At 37.1% G+C, this 18,865-nt stretch overlaps 1 protein-coding gene across 2 annotated transcripts; it reads right to left on the reverse strand.

Annotated features, from left to right (window-relative positions):
* Positions 1–14,677: 14,677 nt before the first annotated feature.
* On the reverse strand, positions 14,678–16,852 carry LOC147857184 (uncharacterized). 2 transcript variants are annotated; one of them, XM_087328105.1, is made up of 3 exons: positions 16,570–16,852; positions 15,961–16,058; positions 14,678–15,142 (listed from the first exon to the last, which is right to left on the reverse strand). In XM_087328105.1, the coding sequence occupies exons 1-3, from the start codon at positions 16,769–16,771 to the stop codon at positions 14,786–14,788; spliced, it is 657 nt and encodes a 218-aa protein (XP_087184231.1). In that variant the 5' UTR covers positions 16,772–16,852; the 3' UTR covers positions 14,678–14,785. The 2 variants fall into 2 exon arrangements, with proteins under 2 accessions (XP_087184231.1, XP_087184230.1); XM_087328104.1 differs by having other exon boundaries at positions 15,961–16,067.
* Positions 16,853–18,865: the final 2,013 nt, after the last annotated feature.

Below are 18,865 nucleotides of genomic sequence, written 5' to 3' on the forward strand. Positions count from 1 at the left end.
AATGTTGGGGTTGTAAGCGGATGATAAGCCGAATTTGATTGATGATGCCGTGAAGATGCGCTCTCGAGCCGTTAAATTTGTCGGGTAGGCTGACGCTAGGTTTGAGGACATATGGATGTGAAGAGGAAGGGGTTGGGCTAGGTTCTGACGGAGAGTGTGACTTGGTGGGTGGGGGGTTGTTGGATGTGCCATTTTGAAGCTCTCATAATGATTCACGAAGGATTTCATTTTCTAGTTGAAGTTGTTGCACAATTGCCATTACTTGGTTTAAGTTGTTGATGGAGTTAGACATGGTAGCAAGATGAGGAACATGAACAAATTGTCACGGACGATTAGATGAGGCTAAATACTAAGAGAGAGAGAGAGAGAGAGCATATACAAGAGAACAAGAAAGAGTGAGAGAAAATAGACAAGAGAACAATAACTAAATTTATGCTTCCGTAATTGGTGTTGCTCACCTTGATTGTAATCAAGGTGTAGCCAAGTATTTATACAATAATGTGGAGGTATCCATGTAAGCTAGTAATATTCTAGAAAATGCATTAGGATGCATGCTAGCTAGGAAACCTCTAGTGATTAACTTATAATGTAATAACGTATATAGATGTACAAATGGATGTAGCTCAATTGGTAAGGTTTCCCAATAAGACCAAGAGGTCATGGGTTCAACCCCCTCATCATGGCATCATGTCTATGACAAAATTGAGGATGAAACTTATTTCGAGCAATTAAAACTAGATGTGAATAATCATTACTAAGATTTCTTGCATCTAGAATGAGGAATATCTACATAAATAAATTGTCATCTCTACTAATTCAGGAGGCATATGCTCAACCACACATAATATATCCCATTTTTTACTTAAGAAAGTTTTCGATAATACATACTTCTTATAATAACATACCCTTCTTGTGTTCCATGTTACCACTTTCATTCAACCAATGTTATTATGGGGCCAACTACTCCTTTAAAGAAACCAATGCCATAAAACTAACCAAAGCATGTTCCAAATTTGCATATGGGTTTTCATGGATCACATCTCTACGACCATCTATGGAAATTTTGTTTTTTTAGGTCTTCTCATGTGAAAAGAACGTAGATCAAGGTTCAATGGATTTACACCCAAATGATAAAGCAAGTTGAAGTGGAAGTGGAAACTATGTATCTCTAAATTTCTAAGGAGCTTTATGAAAGAACCTTTCCAAATAGTATCATCAGTAGTGGGCAAACCATTATTTTAGACATTGGTTTAACAAATCCGTTAAATGATTTTCCTTATTCTTAAGCCCAAAACTTTGGGTTGGGGCATCATTGTCACATGCACAACACAATGTTCCTTCATCCATGTGAACCATAATATCATACATTCTAGCATCCCTCACAACTCATTTATGAATGTCCATAGACAAAAGGGAATGACGTTGACATTCAGCCATAAAGTGACTTTATTTACCACATCCAAAGTAGTGACCCACCAATGTCTCCCACTTCAATTAGAAACAAAGCCATTTCATAGCAAGTGTATTCTGGCTTCTTATCACTTATATCCTATAGCACACAAGATCTACACTTGTGTGAACCATAGAAATGCATGCTTGCAATCCATTGCTACCCAAATTGGGCACTTCTGTTTCAATAAAGCTTCATACTCCACTATAAGGACCATCTCACTACATGCAACAAACATTTTTCAAAGAACATCAAAACTTTTATCCAACAATGCATTTAGATGCCCAAGGGAACAAAATACGACATTGTAAAGTCCTTGTGGGCAAGCATATATGTTTGCAACACAATTTCGTGATATGTTTGTATTCAACCATTGTTTAATTCAATTTATAAATGAGTTTCCCAATAAATAATAATATAAGAGTGTGAATGTAGAATACACAAAAAGAGTGCAAAACTACATTAACATTGACTTCCACATCATGATCCTCATCGATGGATTCTTTTTCATTCTCATCCTCCTTTACAATATAAGACAACAAGGTATTGAAAATCCCCTATAAATGATTCCGCTTTGGATTGATATGTTAATTTCTTCTAGTGACCTTCTCAACACAAGCCTTTGGGAAATCCCCAACATTCTAATACTGCTCCTTTTAAGAGAAATGCTTTCGATATCAATGCCCCTCACATATTGTAAGCATTCATGTTCTTTTCGTCTATCTTTAATATCATATCAAATCATGATAAAATAGATTTTCCATGAATAAGAGAGAAAACAAGAAGTCACCCAAGTGAAGAGAATGAATCCCATTAAAAATATGATATGAGACCCACAATGCATGTTGAGTAGGTCCTCCTTGTGGAATGTCATTGTTGATCGAAAAAACAACAACAAAACATTATAAGAAAATTGTGTTTGTGTGTGTGTGTGGGGGGGGGGGGGGGGTGTTTGAGAGAGAGAGAGAGAGAGAGAGAGAGAGAAAGTAACAAAGAAATATTAACGTCTTCTTAAGGCCAAAATTGGCGCATGAGACAGTTGGTTTACAACAAAATGGGTATTTATCCAATCATCAAAACTAAAATAAAATAAAGTAAAAATAGAACTTAAACTAAAAGAGTTGTGGTAGTGTACAAAACGTGGTATACTTGCTAAAAGTAAGTGACTTTGCACTAAGCCTAATTTCATTTCCACCCAAGCCTCTTGAAAATAAGTGGGAGGTCAAAGGGTTTTGGTGTGGGTGTGACCCATGGTCCCGGTGTACAGAGTGCCCCAGCCATGGCTTCTAGGTGGTGTAGTTCACATTCCCTTATTTTCTTTATTGCTTCTACACCATGTCGAGTTGCTTTGAAACCCAACATTCGAGGGCATTTGGTTCTTCTTTGATTTTTTGCTTCATCAAAGAAAAGCCAGAGTGGTGCAGGTGTGTCAACATTCGTTATCTACCCTGTTCCTGAAAAACTTCATTTGTTACATGTTGGTTAACATTAGCAACATTATTGCCAACATTTTGTAACTTATTCTCTTTGTGTTATTTTGGTTCTAGGATGTATCTGCCTAATTTCTTTAGTTCTAGGATGTTTCTATAGTTTAGGGAGGGTGGGAGAGGAACCAAGTATGTCTTGGTATTTTGCCCTTATCTTGGCATAGGTGGGACATTTGCATGTAAAGTGGTACTCATCCTCTATCTCTATGTGGGATAACCTACATATCCTTTCCTCCCTAGGGACTCCATTAGTATGTCCATTCTCAATCTCAAGTTGGCGAGATGATATTCTAAGTTGACCAATGGCAACCCTTAGTGCATGTGGTAAGTATACATCTAGATATTTTGGCCACGTAATAAAACCTAACTTAGAGAAGTGCATGAAGTGTTCCTTATAGTACAACATTTTAGATGGGAGTGGCTCTAGTGGGGTGATCCATTTATACTGAGTGTAAATTTGCCATATTTCTTGGCGTATTACTTTATTGCGGTCCTCATGAGAGATTAAAGTGTTATCAATCGTGTGGTCGTACTTAAGGGGGGGAAGGTTATTAATATCTAGTCCGTTCACAAGAAGCCAACTCACCATCATACCATACCATGAGCTAGTATAGCCGAACTCATACAATGATCGAGAGGCCTTAAAGGCTTGATGGGATATTTTATCATGTGGTTGGCTATATTGTGGATAAAGACTACAAGTTGAAAAAGTGCCTCTACTAACATCGGGGGTAAAGTGAACTCAACCCTAATAATGTCATGTGGTAATGTCAATTTGCTTCGGAGTTGCCATGATAACATTATCGCCAATGGACTCTCTAATTGCGTCCACATGAAACTGGAGCCCAGACCAGTGATGCATACATGAGGGAGTTTTTTTACTGAGTCAAAGAGCCACCATTTAGTCCGTGGCTCTTGAAAGTATGCCTGATGGCATTGTCTCTCGAGGAGTGAGAGGGATGCATGTCCTCTCGTAAGTCTATCCTTCACTGCTTGTGTCATCGAAAATTTACTTGAGTGGGCACTAAAAGTGACTCCGAGATAGACATATGATCCAACCACCTCAACTGGGCTATTGGAGATAGTTAGGTGACACTTAGCTCTAACTTGGGCTGATGTGTGGAAGATACAGATTTTAGTTTTCCCTAGATTCACTGCCAATCCTCATTGTGTGCAAAAGTCATCTAAGGCATTATGGTGCCTTTGTAGGTCATGTTTGGATTCAGAGAGCAAAACTATGTCGTCTACATAGAACAAGATACGAACCTGCGTATCCCCAAGTACTACTCCGTTGCCTCCCTTACGAGGAGCTCAATAAAATCTGTGATCTCATCAATGTAGATCCCAAAAAGAGTCGGAGATGGGGGTCAACCTTGTTTTACACCAATAGTACTAGTGAAACAATAGGATAGGCCACATGGGCATCGAACACACCCGGACACTTGTTCATATAGTGCATAGATGGCCCAAACCATGGTATCCTCAAGCTTTTAAGCCTATCAAACAAACGCTCTCTAGGGACCTTGTCAAAGGCTTTGTGGAAGTCCACAAAACAACAATATAATTACTTCTTGTGAGCCTTAGTCTGGTCAATTAAACATCTAAGTGTGAAGATATTATCAATAGTGGAGAAGGCTCTTTTAAAGCCAGCCTGTTCAGGTGCACGAAGATTTAGGGTCTCCATATAATCACTAAGCTCTGCCTCCATTACTACACCATATAATTTAGCAAGGGTATGACCTATCATAATGGTCCTATATGTATTTGGGTCCATGGGGTCCCCGCCTTCATGTATGGGGCCCATTGTGTTCATAGTCCATTGTGGTCATAAGCCCTCCGTGAGGGCATGATTGAAGATTAGAGTTAGCAAGGGAGCTAACTGCTACGGAGTGAAGGATGTGTGTGAGTTTTGTACTAAGGCTCTCTAAAGGTAGGGAGGAATCAAGGGAGGAGAGATGGGCTTGAACATGTCAAGAGTATATGTCAGAGAGTTAATGTGTGAAATGTATTGTGGTGTGATGGCGTGGTTGACTAGATTTGGTGATGTTAGAGATATCGCATTTTAGCTCGAAGTATAAGAAACTATGATCCGCACCAATAGGGCATGGGGCCACCCAGAAGGAGTTAATCATGTGGGTAGCTTTAGGGGGTCCTATTAGATAATCAATTGTGCTTTCCCCTCCTCCATGTGGGAAACATGTGAGCTCTTCCGAGCCTGGCCACTTGGCTAAACCATTATATATGACCATCCGGTGCCAACTGCCAAGTTCGAGCAAATGATGGCCAAAGCTCGTGGCGTCCACACCTTGATCCTTTGATCTACGTGTGGTGCCTATGTCTAAAGGATCAACATTTACCACTTCTAGGTTTCTATTCATCTGAAATACTGTGCATTGTCGGGATTGGGTTCTCGCATTGAAGTCTCCAACAAAGAATACTTCTCCTTGGGAAGAATATCGGATTATGTCATCCGATAGAGGTTCATATGGGGAAGGCCCATGTGGCACTCCTTCATCAACTAACCTCGCCTCGCCAGCCAGATTATAATGAGATCCTTTCAGGGGAAAGTAACAAATGGCGAAAAATAATGCCTTGTCCTTGCTTGTGGAGACTTTCACCCACATAAAACGAGCTTCTGGGTCTGTCCTTAGTCTTGCTATCCTATTATGTAGCTCGCTTCAAAACAATATTGCGACACCTCCAGATCCCCTGGTAGTGCATCAACATGAGGTTTGTCTAAAAGCGGACTCCCAATGAAATCCCTCGACTCGTGGGAGTCCTCTATTTGGGCTTTGGTGTGTTTCTACCAAAAAAATTATATCTGATACCTTTAATGTCTCCTCTAGGCGGCCGGGGTGTGTCCAGAGTTCACCGTTACAATTCCATAAGGTCATCCTAAGTGTATTTTCTATCACATGGGCCACATGTGCGATCATTTATAATCACTAGCTCGTCTCGATAAAAGGCGTGATGCCCTTCTTTACAAGCTTGCATAACTCGTGGCATACAACTCTAGCGATGCTCAATTTGCATCTTAGTGAGGTTTTCATCAAGATAGATAGGGTCCCCACCCAATCCTTGAAGAATTGGTCTCTTCTTAAAGAAAGTGATTCTAGAGTCTAAGTCTTTAAGTTGAAGGACTAAAGCTCTCTTCCTAGTTGTGTCACGTCCGACCCTCCAAACTTTGGTGATAGGTAGGGCCGCTATGTACCCTACCATTTTCCCAAGTGTTTGTGCATCCTCGTCTAGGGATGCACCTTCCTTGAGCCCAATGACACGTACATTTATGCGTCGAGCCTGACGTATTTTCTCTTCTTTAAGGGTGGTATTAACAATATTTTCATCTTTTATTTCTTTTCTAATGTTTATTTTAGCCACATCGACCCAACCCGTTTTAGCTAACTCTATGTTATTTTTAACTTCCTCTTTAACTTTTTTAATCTCGTCTTTTATATCCTCTATGGAGGATATTTCACCTTCCTCCCGAGATACCTCGATGTCATTTAATTGTTTTTTAAGGTTGGTGTTTTCCTCTTTAAGTTTCTCTATTTCGGCCTTGAGGGTGTCTTTTTCCTCTTTATCTTTTTTCTTGTGGGTTTCGGCGTCTTTCGCCCATTTTTTCATATCCATTTTTTCTTGAGAGAGAGAAAGTTGTACATGGAGAAGGATAAAAGCAAGAGTGGAGAGGGAAAGAAGAAGCAAAATTGTTTTTATTGATGTGCTCTCTATCGGTAACAGAATTGAGCATAAAGACATGCGTTAGAAAGCCCTCGATTAGACCTTCACAACGAGATATAGAAAGTTAAATTGGGTGGTCTGTGTGACAAGAAGCGATAGAAATAAGGAATCTTGTGTTGTTGGCATCCACATACTCAACACATAGAGTGGGTCTTCTATTGTATTCATCATCTTCGACCTTTGTAATCGGGTGAGTTCCGGTTACAATTTAGGGTTTGCAAGGAGTGCGGGTCGATATACCGCTCGAATACGGAGCATGTCCACTCTTGATGCCCGAACCCATTACTATCGTAGATGTAACCAGGACTTCCCGGGAGGTCACCCATCCCAGTACTGTTCTGGCTCAAGCACGCTTAACTTGCAATGCTTGAAGCATCCAAACAACCACAAAACTCATGGCATGTGATGGTTGAATGTGATCGTGAAAGGGAAGACATTGGAAGCTCTAAGAGGTTTAAGGGTATTGAGGAAATTTATGAGAAAAAAGTGACATATGCTGAAGTAATACATGTAAATGAGGTTGACAAGGATCATTGTAATTGGGATAATTTATGGGGAATTGCCAATACCTTGTTGTTTGATATTGTGGAAGAAAATGAAATGCAGCGAAAGAATGCATTGATGAGGATGTGCATGATGTGGAAGTTGGTGCTAAGGCAGTGTTGCAATCTTGTGATGTATTCTATGATCGCGCGGTTATATTGTTTTTTACCGCGAAACACCCATACATTAATTGGATTAAACAATGGCTGAACACAATCGTGTCACCAAATTGTGTTGAAAATATATATGCATGACCTCAAGGGTTTTATGATGTAGTGTTTCGTTCACCGGAACATCAAAGTGCATTGTTGGCTAAAGTTCCTGTGTTTTTTGATAAACAATTGGTGCATGTAATGCAATGGTCCCTCGTTTTAAATTGAAGTGGGAGACATTTGCAGGTCATTGTTTAGGATGTGGTGAATAGGGTCACTTTATGGTAGAATGCCTTCGTCATTGTCCTTCAACTATAGAGGTTCCTAATGAAGGGAATGGTAAGGAAGGAGTTGGGAGAGATGTTGGTGTGTAAGATATTGTGGTTGTTATGGATGAAGGAACATCATCTAGAGCAGGTTATAAAGAGGTTTCACTTGAAGGTTTGGGCCCTAAGAATAAGGGAGCTCAATCTATGGATATGGAAAAACAAAGTTTGGCGATTATAGATAAGGGGAAAAAACCGTTGGATAGAACTAGTAATGATGTTGTTGAAAAGGATTGACATCATGTTAAGGGCAAGTCGAAGGGGAAATCAATGAATATGCAACGTAATAGTTTGCCCACTACTCGTGAGACTACTTGGGAAGGTAATTCAGGAGCTAAGGAGGGTCCTCGAAATGTTCCTTGGCAAAGACAATTTAGGGATAAGGGATTACCCCTTCACCTTCAGTTTGATTCATTGGGACGGGTTGTAAACTCATCGAATTCTCGAGGTTTTCATCAAGCAAGAGAACCTAAACAAAAGATTTCGACAGACGGCCCTAAGGATGTGGTGCATGAAAATCTATATGCAACATTGGAACATGCTTTGACTAGTTTCATGACATCGATTGCTCTGAAGGAGCAAGCGCGTCCATAACATTGTTGATTGAATGAAAGTGGTAACATGGAATGTGAGAGGGGTATGTTCTCCTCATAAGAAGTATACATTATAGAAAATTTTGTTAAATAAAGAATGAGATGTATTATGTGCAGTTGAGCATAAGTGTCATGAGTTAGTAGGATCCACAGTTCATTTGCGTGGATATTCATCATTCTATGTAGGACATCTTAATAATCATTATTCAGGTGTGATATTAATCGTGCGGGATAAATATTATCCTCAAGTAGTGCATAATGATCCTTATGGTCGGTTTTTGGTTCTAGAAATCACTTTTTTTGGCGAGGTTGTATGGGTGGTTGGGATTTATCTCCCTAACCAAGCCACACAACGTATTGCATTATGGGGCTCACTTTGTCAAACCCTATGTGTGGGTTGTCCATGATTACTTATGGGTGATTTTAACATGTGTGTTGATGCATCTCAATCTACGTCTAAACATTCAATCCTGGAGGATCCTGAGCAACTTGCTTGAGATTCATTGGCTATGGAGGTTCTGAAGTTGGATATTTCGACATGGTTGCATGGGAATGATCTAGGTTTTTCTTTCCAATCCGCTCAACACAGTCAAACATGGAGCTGGTTAGATAGAATGTATGTGATGCACAATGATTCTTTTTTACTGACATCACTTCGCATGACAGTTTTACAAGATGTAGGAACTTCGGATCACTTTCCTATTTGTTTAGAAGTTTGTGGTCATGCAATTGACATGTATAAGCCTTTACTTGGAAAGCCTCCATTATGCTTTAACTCTTTGCTTTTGCTTCAACCTCACTTTGATTCTCTCATGGAGCAAATTTTGGTAAATTTTTCACAAGAAGTGAATCTTAAAGGAGTTAAAGCATGGAAAATCACATTACAAAAAATTAAGATCATTCATCGTATGTATGGAGTAACTAAATGTGCAACGAAGAAGAGGTCTTCTTGGACGATTCTCACAAGTTCTCTCCTAGTGTAATGCATTATTGATACATGCACCATTAGGTGAGGAGCTTTTGGATGTCCAAAGTCAATTGCATGTTATTATTTCTCAGTTGCAATGCCAAAGTTATCGTTATGCGAAGATGCGACAATTGAGGGATGGGCTCATAGATAATCAATGTCAATCTCATTTGTTTTTCCAAGCATCGCATCCTACTTATACTCGATCTAATGTGGTACATGTGAAGCAAGGGGATGAATGGATAATGGATCCTACTACAATAATTGAAATATGTGTTCATTACTTTAAGGAGTTGATTGGCCCTCAATTGTTAATGACAAATGAGGTGAATAGAGCACGTCATGAGTTTTATGATGTGGTTGGATGTATTGTGCATGACCTCATTAGTCGTGAATTGGATGTGGATTTCACTGAGGATGAGGTGGAGAAAGTTTTAAGGCCTGCATCTTCATAGTGGTAAGAGCCCCGGTTGGGATGGCTTGACAAATGAAGATTTTAAGCGATATTTGAACATTTTAAAGGGGCCCTTAACTTTGATGTTTCAGCATTCTTGGGATTTTGGTCGTATGCCTCAAGCTTGGAAGGTTGGTCTAATTAAATTAGTTCCAAAGGTGGCATCTCTAGAGTCATTTCATCAATGGAGACCTATTTCTTTGATGGGGGGTTGTATAAGATATTTACAAAGGTCTTGGCACCCATGATATTATATTATTTGCCATTGTTGCCATGGACAAAGAAGGCTTTGCATTCTATTTTGCAACCTCTTCGATATTTGTTGTGGAAGAAGAGGGATAAGATGGTAATCACTTGGGTTGCCATTGTTGCCATGGACAAAGAAGGCTTTGCATTCTATTTTGCAACCTCTTCGATATTTGTTGTGGAAGAAGAGGGATAAGATGGGAATCACTTGGGTTGCATGGAATCATCTAGCAACCCCTAAGCGCGGGGGGAGTTGGAATATTGAACTTATCTAAGGATATGATGGCTTGTTGTCGTAGTGTATTTCGTACACTACGTGAAAAACGTATAAAGTACCCGATTTAAAACATATTAAGAAAATGACACAAATATCAAGATATGTATTACATGCATAGGAAAATATTCAAACCTTGTACCTCTATGTTAATAATTTGTAACTTTACCACTACACTAACATGTCATGAGTGGTAAAAAAGAGTAGATATCCCAAATAGAATTGTTTTTTCATGCATATTTTCTATGAAAAAGCTACACATGCACATCTAGCGTGCATGAACACTATAGTCGATAAAAACGCATGAGGTTAGAAAAAGCATGATCACTTTTAGAAGAAGCATGCTAGAGAAAGCATATAGTCTATAGATAGAGAAAGCATATAGTCTATAGTTAGGGAAAAAGCATGGATTGCTAAGACTCTCTCATCACTATGTAAGGATGTGGAGCACAATGTAATAGGGGGAAAATAAATAAATAAATTATGGGGTGATTATTAGGGTCTAAATATTGATTAATATAATACCCGTGGGATTCACGAGGTTTTCGATTTCTCTTTTTCCAATCTATTCCTATCGATTCCAATCTATTCCAAAGTATAATTAGGGTTAAATATTAATAAAACTAAAAAACTATATTCGTGGGATTCACGAATTTCTATCTTTCTTTCTTATAATCTATTTATATTCTTATTAGCCTTAAAACTCTACTCCTCCTAGTCCAAAACCCCAACGGTTCCCACCCGACTCACGCAACGATCCGGCGCCGAAAGGCACAACATTGTAAATTTTCATTATTACAAGCTATGTGTTCAAACTCACAACCATGGATATCTATTGTTCAATATTTCATTGAGAACAAGGGTTTAACACATGGGAGGACAACGATTAAGGTTTCATGGTGGCAATTACTAAATGGATGTATTTCACTTAGGATTCCGGGCTCTACATGTGTTCAACACTTGGTTACCTCATCGCAAGAAACACTCTTGTTATGTGTATGGAAACCATCATCTAGTAGAGAGCATTGTAATTCTTTGCAAAAAGAGTTGCTTGTGTCTTCTCGATTATTATGTTGGCCTGGAAAGGAGAGATTGCGCTCTCAATTTAATCATTTGCTTCGTTTGGGGGTCAAAGAGGTGGGAGATATAGTTGAGGCTCCATCTCAAAGAATTTTGGAGTTTGCTGAAGCGCAACAAATATGGGTTTATTTGGTAACAACTACAAAATATTGCATTGATGCAATGTCACTTACCTCTACAAACAGGAGAACAATCATGGCTTGATTGGTGTTTAAAGGGTCAAACATCATTGTTGCAAGTGACTACTAATCTTTTGTATCATTGCTCTGTTGAGTTTCTTGGCTGGTTATCATCTAAGGCCGAAGAAGAATGGAGATTACACAAATCTGATCATGGGTGGTGGCAGATCTTACAACGTAGTTGGCATTCTAAATTGTGATTTGTAGCAAAGGTCTTCATTTGGAGAGTTTTGATTGGAGCATTGCCTTTGGGATTAGCTCTAACGCATCGTGTATTAGGAACAGGTAATTGTTTCTTTTGCACTGTTCAAATGGAAGATAGTACTCATCGATTTATACAATGTCCGATTGCTTGTCAGATTTGGAGTTACATTTCTCAAATTTGGCAAGTTTTATCACAATGTATTTGACACACCTAGACAATGGGTGTTTGCACAATTTACACAAGTTGACCCAAAATCAGAGATGGAGATCGTTTTTCTATTTCAAAGATATTGGGGATTGTGTCATAATTGGAATATGCGCAACGCTTTTGTATTCGACGGTAGACATGGAGTGAAAGCATATCTACGAAAGTTGAAGGGAGTCCTAATGTGGCAATTTTCTTTATTGGAGCAAGTGGGAATTCTTTCCTCGGTGGAGTGTTCGTCTCGCCTATTGGCAATTCAACATATTCCACTACCCATGTAGTGTAGTTAGTGGGTGACCATACTCCATTGTCACACCTATTGTAAGTAGTGTTTTTTCACATTTATTAATATAATTGTGTGTTTTCACCATAAAAAGAAAAAAAAAAGTTGTACATGAGAGAGAGAGAGAGAGGGAGAAGTATGCTTAATCTATTGATAGACCTACTCTCTTCAAAAGTTTGTAGTTGTGTTTCTAGCTACAATAACAAGTTTTGTTGTTTGATGAAAGCACCATATACAAGTTAATTCATTCAATTCCATGGGTAGGATTTTACTTAATAAGTTTAAATAATTAGAAAGTTATATTTAAACATTTCATCAACGAGCATGTAGATACAAAAGAATTGTTCATAAACAAGTTGATGTGATAAATTTAACATCTAGTTTTTGTGAAACTTGTATTCTTCTAACAATCATGAAGCTACCACATAATCTATAATGTATCAATCTTAGAAGGGGCCATGATGTCCACATGTATGCACGTACATGCATGATATTTCCTTCTAGGTTTAAACTTTGTGCTAATATAACTTGTAGTTAGAATGAAAATTGTAGTCTTGTACGTGAGCAAATGATCACGGTTTCCAAGTGTTGTTGCATGTCACCTTCACAATCTCAAGGGAAACAATAAATTTTGTGTCGGGTATTCCCAAAATATTGTGGGGTATGGTAGCACTTGTTCATTAGTGTTTTAAAGTGTAGAGCTCTACCTAGAAAAGATGCTAATAATTGGAATAGGAACATATATACCATCAAGATGATTTCCTATTGCAACTCAATAAAATGTGATAGAACATAATAGAAGCCTAAAAGTAAGAATGATAATAATACATTGCCTTTTGACTTGTCACATGAGACCAAATGTGGATTTGATATTTGTTCTTTTATGTATTTCAAATATGCCTAATGTTTCTCTCTTTACCAATAGGAAAATAAATACAATGACCATTGGTGTTCTGGAATTCCTAATTGGTAAGATATTTGCAATGATGTCATATTGTAGGGTTTTCATTAAATCTTACCCAACCCCCAATGTAGAAGTATATAATCGACATGGAATTTCTTTTAAGTTCAAAAACTTGAGTAGAAACTCGAAAGTATTTGTAATGACCATGTCTTCTATTTGTATGATGAACATTCACTTCAGTTTTGAATTCTATTTACTTTTTAATGATGAATCCTTATGAAGGAAAAATGAAGGAGAAATGATTTCTTTATAGTAGACATTGATGTAACTTTAGGTAGTACATTGCATAGGTGTCATTTTGTAACCTAGGAAAAGTAAGAAAATATGTCGGGTTAGCCATATGAAATCTTTTAGAAGCAAGAAAATATGTTGGAGTCCAAGTTGAAACTATATCATTCCAAAACTTCTATAAAAGACTTCGACATGTTAATTTTTGTACATAAATGATTCTAGATCATCCAAACTCCATTACTGGTGCCAAAATAAACATGTAAAATACTACAAGTGACCACATGATTTGATGGATCAATATCCTATTGAAAATCTAGCAATGATAAAATGAGAGCCCCTCATAGAAATTGAAAAGCATGAAATATAAAGGCAAAGGGAGTGTTAAACATGACACAAGTCCTCATCATGTACCATTCCACACATGGAACCCTACTTTTCTTGGTCAAAAAAGTTGAGGTTGGACCATGACTTTGTGTACAGATTTGTTAAACATCTACATACTAGTAATGTGAGCCCGTACCCTTTCTAAGACTCATTGCTTCAATATATAAATAGCCATTGAGATTATAATGACTAAGGTGGTTAGTGTAAAAGATTTCTTTGAAGATATTTCATTGATTTGCGAAGGCTCTATGTAATCATATGTACCATGAAACAAATGCACCTCAAAATTGTTGTAGATTATATTGGGGAAGTTTCCTTGAGCTAGAGGAATAATTAATTAGAGGAGAGGGGAATAACTAATAGAGGAGACAAACATTCTTGGAGCTAACTTGTAAATGTGAACTCACGGTGGTTCAATAAGATATATCAAGTTTTCAACTGTACTTATTAGTAACAGATAAGATTGTTAGGAATTCGCAAGGTTACTAGAGAGATATAACATTGATGACATATGAAACGTATAATGTTGAGCAAGCAAAACATTTGAATGAATATGGATACTAACAATATTGCTTGAAAACAGGACTCCAATGACAAGCACATTAAAAGAGACATTAAAAACTAAGCGAGTTGAGGTACTAAAGATGTTGCGAAACATATTAAGGGTTTGGGTTCCTATAACATCACAGTATTGTTTGATCCTTTGAAATAACTTGGCATTTTGGCTACCTTGAGTATGCATTGACATGAGGGTGAGGTCAAATCAATTGCAAGTTAACATTGGGGATGATTAAGGTCTTGAGATAACCCTAGTGAAGTGCATGAATATATTCAAATGATCACATCATAAGAGGGGAAGAACATATAAGCGTAATGTAGGACATCCATCTTCAAACTCACGAGGGGAAAGACACGCGAAAATAAAAGGGTATGTTGTATTGTGCATTGATGTCATAAGAAGTTAAGAATGGGTGAGTTCATATTTTGGTATATAATGTACAAGAAAAACACACGCCCACATGGGGTTAAGGGCTAAAGTATTTTCCTTTGCAAAGGCATCTCCAAGCAACACTATAGTAAGGGGACTCTTGGACATTTTCCAATGTCCCTTGGTCAAGATTTTTCCCAGGGGGGAGATTATGGGCATCATGGGTATGGGCTACATGGTCGGGCTGTGGTAGTACATATTTGTTGACACTCGGGGGCACGGTCACCTCCACGGCATTGCATGGACGACATCCATTGCACTTGTCAGTGCATGATGGTGGTCGCGACCCGATGTTCTTTGTTGCCAGTGTGCGCACAACCCTAGCGTGGAGTAGCTTCCTATTGTTCCTCGATACATGAGTCCTCATCCATGTAGTTGCAATGTGGTTATTGGCCTACATCAAGGATTAATTTTAACTATATTGGCCTACATGAAGGATTAATGTCATTACCAAATTTAACTATATTGGCCTACATGAAGGATTAATGTCATTACCAAATTTAACTATATTTGGCCTACATGAAGGATTAATGTCACTACCAAATTTAACTATATTGGCCTACATGAAGGATTAATGTCATTACCAAATTTTAACTATATTGGCCTACATCAAGGATTGATGTCATTACCAAATTTAACTATATTGGCCTACATCAAGGATTGATGTCATTACCAAATCTAATTATATTGGCCTACATGAAGGATTAATGTCATTACCAAATTTAACTATGACAAATGGTCATGATAAAAGTTTTAAACATTCATACAATTTAACTAGAAACAATGAATGATTTCTTCCCATGCATGCATCAGCCTATGCCTTCAAGTTTTTTGTGATTCTCCCTTTTTGCCTATCGAATAATCATTATGTTTTAATTATTTCACATCTCAATCATTATACTTAATTATTTCCCATCTCAATCGATATACTTAATCATTTCTCATCTCAATCATTATACTTAAATTTTGTCCATCTGATTCATAATTCTAAATTATTTCCCATCTCAATCATTATACTTAATTACTACCGGTCTCGATATCGGTCATTATACTTAATTATTAGCGAATTCAATAAATTATACTAAGTATTCATTCTGTTTAAACAAGCTAATTTTATGTTAATCCACTAAATACAAAATCTATATTCATCAGCAGAAGGAAGTGAACTATATATGGTGATTATCTGAATCTAATGTTACTTAAGCTACTCACATGTACATCATTTGTGGTCTCAGGATGATTATTAGTATTTATGGTGATGATGGCAGTATCCATGAACCTCGGTGGTCCAAATGTCATTTGAGAAATATCTGCATTTGCTTCATTCAATCCAAGTAACTTTTTCAAAAATGGAATCAAAATAGTAGTAGAGAAGATGGCTAGACTAAACATAGATTAAAAGACAAATGGCCAATCATATATATATATATATATACATATATATGTATATACAAACAGACACACAAAAATAGGCCCACAATGATGAATACATGATGATGGAGACATCTAATTATGTGCCTCAAATTAGAGTCATGATTGCCAACTATGCAGATAATGATTATATAACTAGATTTAGAAGATAAATGTGAAATGATTTATTATACACACATCAGCCCTCAATGATGATGAGCATGAGTACATGCATTGATGAAGAGATCAAAATTATGTAGTTAAAAGTTGGAATCATGATCACCAACTATGGAAGTAGTGATATGTATAATAAGTGATAATGATGTACCCTTATAATAATAACCTTCAAGAAGAAGAAGAAGATGATGATGATTAGGATCTTTTACTTAATGCCCAGGTGATTGATTTTACCTTGTAAATGGTGATGATGATTAGCAGCTGATTTGCTAATCATGGTGTGGTTTAAAGGCATGGAAAGGAAGAGGGAGAAGAGGAAGAGTTTAAACCTTCTTCTTATTATAATGGCTTTTTGTGTGCTTAACAATAGTAGACCTTTAGTCATAATAATTATAATAATAATGTCAATATTAGTAATAATAATAATATGATTCATGAATGTGAAGGAAACATGTGTTAGGAGGAGGATATGATTTTGATTTTGAGTAGTCAGTTGGGGGGAGGCCTTTTATTTATTCTTTTGGAGTGGCTAAATCACAAAGCTAAGTAATATATACTTACTTGATCTGAGAGTCCACACACATAATTAGTTTAGACAAAAATGGTAGGGGCTTCATCAATTAATTATTAGGTAGTAGCAGTCAATACAAAAATACTCACTCAACCCAAGGGAAGGGTGCCAAAATCTATACATGCATAGATATATATATATATATAAATATTCTGGATTTATTCTTATTCTTATTTATATATATACATATATATATATATATAATTAGAATTAGAATTATAAAGGCTAAAGATGAGATAGTTTGGAAAAATGGCATCCATAAAAATAAAATAAATGGATATAGTAATAATGATATTCTTTGGAATAAAAAAATAATATTAGTATCATTCACTCTCTCTCTTATCATGCCAATATGTATATACAATACCTCTTCTCTAGAATGCTATTGATTATAATTTTGTCCCTAGAGGAGTGTCTTTGTACATATATGTTTGGTGTTTTTTCTTCTTGGGGGGAGGGGGAAGGGACATCAAAACATATATTATTTGTTTTATGAACTCGAGACTTTCGTAAAACATGTCCTCCCCAAAACCACAACAACATTCGGGATGACGACACATGACATCTCTCTCTCTCTCTCTCTCTCTCTCTCTCTCTCTCTCCAGCTTCGAAGGGCCCAAACCACCAAGTTCCATCTTGACACCGTATCAACATGACTTGCGGGTATATGCTTAACACATGCAAGTAGAACAATGTCTTTGTCGATAGAGCTGTTGAAAGCAAAGCGGTAAATAGGTATGTAACATGTGGGAATCATCTAAAAAACTATGGGTTCATAGCGATCCCTACCCGACAGTATGTTTGTGACACTATCAATGCACTCGACAAACCTTCTTTTTGTATTGATTGGCTTGATCAACGGAGTTTTCCTTTCCTCTCAAGGTTTTCTTATATGCTTAGATACCACAAATCTACCTCGAAATAATATGAGAAACTTACCATAAATGTATACAAATTCATAATATAAACTAGGTTATTCAAATAAATTTGAAAGCTAGGTTATATGTGTTTGCACAAATTAGGGATCAATCTATGAGTCTCCTCTCTCCCTACACAATAATGTTACTATAAAAGTGGTTTTTTATAGAAATTTTGTCAAACTCTTTTTATCTAAAAATATTTTCGTACTTGATGTTTTATTTTGTAATAGGAAAACTCAAAATTTCATTCTCGATGTTTTATTGAGTGAGGACACTTTGTTCGTAGACACAACTCTATTGGTTCATGATTAGGAAAATTGCAGCGAAGGAAATTCATGTTCCATCTTTGTTATGTGCACACCATCAATACTCCCTAAGTTTCACATGCAACTCAATTGTTGAATTCGTAATCTGTTTGCTCAATTTGGTGTCTAGGATACGTGTGTCCATCAATGCATCAACACTAAAACACATTGTCATTAAGAAACCATCAAACCTTCTGAGCAAACTACATTTTCACATGCAATGCTCAACCAATCTATCCATCGTTTTTAACCAAGTGTGTAGAAGCCATCTTAATTCACCTATAGTAGAAGTTTTAGAGTTTTTTAACATTTCAACTTTGCAATTTGAAATCCATCTATGAATACTCGCCATGTTTCTATCACTTTCCAAGGAAGATTTGTTTTGGAATTCCATGTAACTCTTTATAGCCCATGTAATAGAGATTAGACAATCCTTGTTTGGATGATAACAAAATTCTTCTCCTCGATTGTTGCTCTTGAAGTAAAATTGGGAACTCCTTAGGGCAAAGCAAAGGATTCCACCTTGAGTGAACATATTTGTGACTTGGCCACAAAACTTCAATTCAATACATGACATATACACCTCCACACAAATTGTAGCGATCACCTTGAAACCTTAGGACATTGTACTAAGTTTATTTTAATACATATATTTGCTAACCCTTATGACTAGTTTCATTACTAAGTTGTATCGGCGCCAACAAATATCTCTTGATCAAAATGTCTACTAAACG

Source organism: Azolla caroliniana, unplaced genomic scaffold (assembly GCF_043228905.1).
Source record: "Azolla caroliniana isolate FFs.n. ecotype wild unplaced genomic scaffold, voAzoCaro1.0.p SCAF_12, whole genome shotgun sequence".
NCBI lineage: Eukaryota > Viridiplantae > Streptophyta > Polypodiopsida > Salviniales > Salviniaceae > Azolla > Azolla caroliniana.

Excerpts from the sequence above, each read along its gene's own strand:
- LOC147857184 (XM_087328104.1), bottom strand. The coding sequence starts at position 16,771 with ATGAATCATATTATTATTATTACTAATATTGACATTATTATTATAATT. Across the intron at positions 16,068-16,569 it reads TCATCATCACCATTTACAAG|CAAATGCAGATATTTCTCAA; the intron begins GTAAAATCAATC and ends GATTGAATGAAG. Across the intron at positions 15,143-15,960 it reads AGACCACAAATGATGTACAT|GCCAATAACCACATTGCAAC; the intron begins GTGAGTAGCTTA and ends TCCTTGATGTAG.